This window comes from Pteropus vampyrus, unplaced genomic scaffold, assembly GCF_000151845.1.
Source record: "Pteropus vampyrus isolate Shadow unplaced genomic scaffold, Pvam_2.0 Scaffold283, whole genome shotgun sequence".
NCBI classification, from domain to species: Eukaryota; Metazoa; Chordata; class Mammalia; order Chiroptera; family Pteropodidae; genus Pteropus; species Pteropus vampyrus.
Window position 1 is genome coordinate 1,570,553 of NW_011889064.1, and position 5,775 is coordinate 1,576,327.

The 5,775-nt window shown below is 39.3% G+C and overlaps 1 protein-coding gene across 1 annotated transcript in view; it reads left to right on the forward strand.

The window, feature by feature from the left end:
- Window positions 1-322: 322 nt before the first annotated feature.
- GPRC5D (G protein-coupled receptor class C group 5 member D) overlaps window positions 323-5,775 on the forward strand; it is a 7,969-nt gene continuing 2,516 nt past the window's right edge. The window contains exons 1-2 of the mRNA XM_023520895.1: window positions 323-463; window positions 1,206-2,142. Coding sequence (XP_023376663.1) covers window positions 1,248-2,142 — 895 coding nt within the window. The 5' untranslated portion in view covers window positions 323-463; window positions 1,206-1,247. The remainder of the gene's footprint in view (window positions 464-1,205; window positions 2,143-5,775) is intronic.

Below are 5,775 nucleotides of genomic sequence, written 5' to 3' on the forward strand. Positions count from 1 at the left end.
TGGATCTTATGATTAAAATCAAAATGTTGGAAAAACTCTGGACATGGCTTTTTAGGAGGGTGAGGCAAAAGCAGAATGAAACGTCCTTACGTAAAGCCAACTGAGGACCTCTCACAGCTTCCAGAACATGTTGGAGTATAAAGGGACGAAACAGTCTCTCCTAAATGCACACCCCCTTCGGACCTCCCTAAGGCCAAGGTGCCTCTAGGTAGCAGTAGAATGGAAAATAATTGTCCTCACCAAAGAAATCTCTGTAGAAAAGTTGCTGTGAAACTGGAATAGGTGTGTCTTTCTGACCTTCCGGTTCTTTTTATAGGCACTGCGGGAATCTGAGTGAGGGCCTCCAGTCCTTCCGCCCATTCGAGGAGAGAATAAAGAAGCTGAGATTGTCTCCTTCTTACTCATTGGCAGTTACAACCTCACAGCCACCACAGCCTCAGCTTCCAGAGTGGACACAGGGAAGGTAAGTTAAGATGAAGGGGCCATGCCCTCAGGTATAAACCTGGGTCACTCCATCCATCTGGCTTGGAAATAACTGAAGAGGAATAGAGCTAGGAGTATGCCATTGCAAGGTACTTTTTTCCAAATGAATATGTGGAATTTTTTCCTAGGCAACCCCTAGACATAGATTTTGGTGTGAAACTGTCCAAAAAGTTGTTTAAAAGGCAAGGACTATTTTGTATAACTCTTTGATGAACAATTAGTAGGTATTTTACAGTAACATGTTGCACTGAATTGACTTGAATTAAAAGAAGGAACAGTCATTAGAATTACTGGGGAAAATCGCCTGCCTGTCTACTTGAAGCAGTGCATCAGTGTCTTAAATGATTTAACGATCCATTAATGTTGACAGCCCTTGTTCTGGAGCCTGATATAACTGGAATCTCATCAATCTCGCAAACCTCGTTTCACACCCCCATTTTATGAAAAAAGATTCTGCATTAGGCTTCAAAAAGCCTTTGCGGAAATTGTGACATGGAAATGAATGAATTATTTGGAGCCCCCAAGCAGAGACTATTCTGCTTTTTCCAACAGGAAGGAGCTAGGATAGTTTTGAGGGTTTGATAGCTTTGAGCTATTTTGTTCAGTTTGTCCAGGTGTCTCCATTTAGAACTGAGAGGTATTATAGTGCCCTGCAAATACCTTGACGGGCATTCTTGAGAATAGATGTAAAGTCATACGTTTGTCACATCTTTTTCCTGCAGGGGAACAGACGTCCATTCTCGTGAGGTCCACCTACAGTCATCATGTATGAGGACTGTGTCGAGTCCACTGGGGACTATTATTTCCTCTGTGACACAGAGGGGCCATGGGGCATTGTCCTGGAGTGCCTGGCAATAATTGGCATAGTGGTTACAATTATTCTGCTCTTGGCATTTCTCTTCCTCATGCGAAAGGTTCGAGACTGTGGCGTGTGGAATGTCCTCCCCACCCAGTTCCTCTTCCTCCTGAGTGTGCTGGGGCTCTTTGGCCTTGCTTTTGCCTTCATTATCCAGCTCAATCAGCAAACTGCCCCTGTACGTTACTTTCTCTTTGGGGTTCTCTTTGCTCTCTGTTTCTCATGCCTCTTGGCTCATGCCTGCAACCTGGTGAAGCTCGTCCGAGATAGAGTCTCCTTCTCTTGGAAAAAAGTTCTGTGCATTGCTATTGGTTTCAGCCTGTTGCAGACGATCATTGCCATTGAGTATGTGACTCTCATGATGACCAGAGGTATGATGTTTGTACACATGACACCCTGTCAGCTCAATGTGGACTTTGTTGTACTCCTGGTCTACGTTTTTTTCCTGATGGCCCTAACATTCTTCGTCTCCAAAACCACCTTATGTGGCCCGTGTGAGAACTGGAAACAGCATGGAAGGCTCATCTTTGTCACCATGCTCATCTCCATCATTATCTGGGTGGCATGGATCTCTATGCTCTTGAAAGGCAACCCACAGCTCCAGCATCAGCCGCAGTGGGATGACCCTGTCATCTGCATTGCCCTGGTCACCAATGCATGGGTTTTCCTGCTGCTGTACATCATACCTGAGCTCTGCATTCTCTACAAATCGTGTAAACAGGAGTGCCCTTCACAAGACAACACCGGCTCGGTGCCAGGCTACCAATGCAGCTTCAGAGTGGAGAACCAGGAATGCTCAAGAGGTACTTTCCCAGGGGATTCAGGGAGCAGGGAGGCTCTTCTGTGGGAGAAACAGGAGAGAAATCAGGCAACAGGATGAACCAAAAGGGAACAAAAAGAAATGGTCAGAATTCAGTGTATGACTAAATAGTTCATGCGTGGAGATGAAGACACCCAGAATCAAGGTTAAACTTTTATGAAAAATCAGTTCTTCCAAAATACAAATATTGATGGAACAAGACCAAGACAGAAAGAAATCAAAGACCTTAAGTAAGGTGGGTGAGGCTCTGAATGCTCACGCTGGGTAAAGAAAGGCTCCCACTATAAAATGAGTTAACCAGTCTCAAATTAGGCTTGGGCCATGCAATTGCATGACATATAATGCTAAGTCCAGATATTTGGGCTGTCAAGTACACAAGTCAATCCTGGCAGCAGTGATTGACATTTTAAAATTTAAGTCTCAAAGCTAATTTGCTCAAACATCATAATAAACTGATTTGTAGGACTCATCACCTCGTTAAAGTCCCAAAGCCCAATAACTTCTGAATTTCTACTTTTCAAACTATTCACAGCTTGAAACTCTTCAAGGTTTACAAAAAGTGCCATGAAGTGTCATTAAAGCAGAATCCTGAGTGAAGGCACAGATGTACAACTCGCTTATGTGACATTTTCATAATTTCTAGGTCATATTTTTATCTTTATATAAAGTAATACCAAGCCACCCGACTATACTTTGTTAAAGAAAAAAATATATATCATCCATAACACTAAGGAAGCTTGGACACTAACAACCTGAGGAGAATAGTGGCTAATTTCAGTCATCTGGAAATATGTCAAAACTCATTATTTCCATTCTGAAACATTTGACCTATTATTTATAACCAAATATAGTTTTACTTCAATTCTTGTGTCTTAATAGGCATCTGATTACTCACAATTTATTTCTAATATGCAAAAATGAAGTTATTTTATATATTGTATAGTACACACAATCTTCCCAAGGCTCAAAAAATTCACAGAAGCTTTCCTTTTAAGTGCATACAATTTTTTTGAGCTATAATCTATGACTAATTACACATTCAAATTAAATCCTGTTCAGATAGATGCATCCATTAATTCTTTTCAGTTCAGTTGACAGAGAATCAGAAATCAACACTATATATCCTTCTTATAACAGTTGCTTATTGATGATGTATAATCAGATCACTGAAGTTTGTAGCAGATTTGTAGAGTCAATCCTTCCTGAAACTATTTCTCAGATAGGATAAAACTTTCCATGTTTGTTTTATTGTTATTTTATGTTTCCAGGAAACAAAAATCAGAAAGAAAGAAGACAGAAAAAGTTATTAGTTTCTTAATAATACAAAACACACTGAGATTTGTAATGATCAATATTCAAAGCCAAAAAAATATTAGGCAGGTATTTTAAGTGTTCTAAGTTGTGTCTTAATAGAAGAGCAAGTGTTCACAAAAGCAGTGTTTCCTGGTACTATTCCTATTACTTAAGCATGATTAGAAAATCCATTTCTGAGCAGGAAATAGCCTGCCCAGTAATAGTCATTGTCAATGTAGTTTGATATAGGGGGTGGGGGGAGAGGCAGAGGACAGGAATCAATAGTGTAGTAAAGAATACATAGATTGTGCTCCAAAACTGGGCCTAATAACCAGAAACTTAAGCTTAGAGAAAGGAATCTGAATTAAGGTCACCTGAAAAAAGTACAAATCTCAAATATTAGATGAATGATTAAAATAGTAAAAAGTACAGGACTATATCTAGCTAGGAAAAACATACAGACACAAAATAGATAAGAGCCAGGCCAGTACAGTATAATAACGATTACTTGAAAAATCCTAAGTGTGTTGTAGGTTGTGAGCTGACAGTGAGAAAGCAGCTTACCACTGTCTTTGTTTTTATTTGCTCAAGAAACAATCACCATACTGTATAAACAGACATGTGGTCGGCAAGAACAAGCAGGCCATTATCATTCTCTAACATGAATATCTCTTACAGTTCTGGGATCCACTGATGTGTGGGGAACTTGGAGAGGTTTCAGTGGGAAACCACAAAGATGATTAAAGGGTTATAGCATCAGACCAATGTGGAAAAGTTAAGGCAATGAAGCTGAGATAGTAGTTTTTTTAATGCCTATAGCATCTGATATTCCTAGGTGGTCTCCCATCCAAGTACTAACCAGGCCCGACCATGTTTAGCTTCGGAGATCAGATGAGATCAGGCACGTTCAGATGAGATCTGAACATGCTGTAGACTGAGATGGTAGTTCTTAATGTGCCTTTCTCATAGACTATTGAAGTTCTTGCTCTCTGAATTCTGTACTAAAAAATGATATTTTCTTTGAGTTCCTGAGACATGCATTTGTCATGTGACTCTTATGATTAATACTGTTTGTAGCTGTGTCTCCAGTCACATAATTATTTGACTTACTGCTGGGGCAACAGAATTATTTAACTGAAAGAGAAGTAAAACCAGAAGATTAGCAAGGAATTTCACTAATATATAAAGACCTCTCTCCAAGAGGCTGTTGTCCTGTTAGTTCCTGTTCTCCAACTGAAGACAATTCTCAGAAATGGGCTCAAATTAAAGCATGAGGGATTTAGATTAAATATGAAAATAAGAGTTGGTAAACACTAAAACAAATCAGCAAAGGAGATTAAGGACTCCATTTCCCTAAGAGTCTTTCAAAAGAGGATTAGGCTTTATCTCTCTGAAGTGACTTAAGGACTTAACTCCAAGATATACAAACATCTGGATGGAGAATGAAAATTCAATCAGGCATGTTACTACAGGACACCTAATGATTGGGTATAAATATTCTGTGCCCTATGATATAAAGGTGTTTCTAAAAAGCTGTATATTGATTGTCCTTTTAAAATTAGTTGCTCTTTTAACTGAGAACTTTAAATATGATATAATTTGCAGAGATCTTAAATATAATAGACTATCAGCCATAAATCTTTTTTTTTTTATAACTGGAAAGCTGTTCTAATTATTGTCTGCTTTATCTGTTTTAGACTAATTCAAATATTGCTATATAAAGTTTGCTAGAAGAAAGATGGGGGGGCATTTTTCTGTCTAGTGTTTGAATGTGTACAGACACACCTGGTATGATTCTATTTGAAGATATTAAGACAAAAATAATGAGTCTATGTAATACAAAAATAGGTCAATGACTGTAAAATGCTTTGAACCAAGAGAAAAATGTTTCTGCAAATGTAAGACCTTCAGGTAGTTTTCATTATAGCAAATACCAACTTTTACTGGACATAGCCCTTTTTAACAATTCTCAACATTTTTTTCTTCAAGGTACCCACCTTACTACAAGAAACTCAAATCGAATGGTGTCAGGGGTTGTGAGTTTTGCTCTTTCATGGGAATGAATTGCAAAACCACTCTGTTGTCACCCTCAAGAGCTACATGTCACAGAGAACTGATATAATACAGGAGAGAAGACAGTGAATCTGGGCAGGACTTGTTCGGTCTGAGGACAGATAAGGCAAGGATAATGACATTCACAAAGATTCAGGGAACAGGAGATAACTGGAAGGCATGGGGCCTTAGAAAGAGTGCAGGATCTGGCCCCACACACCCTGGCTTTGGGGCTCAGTTTCTTAGCAACTTGGAGACCAAAGCAAGCTCC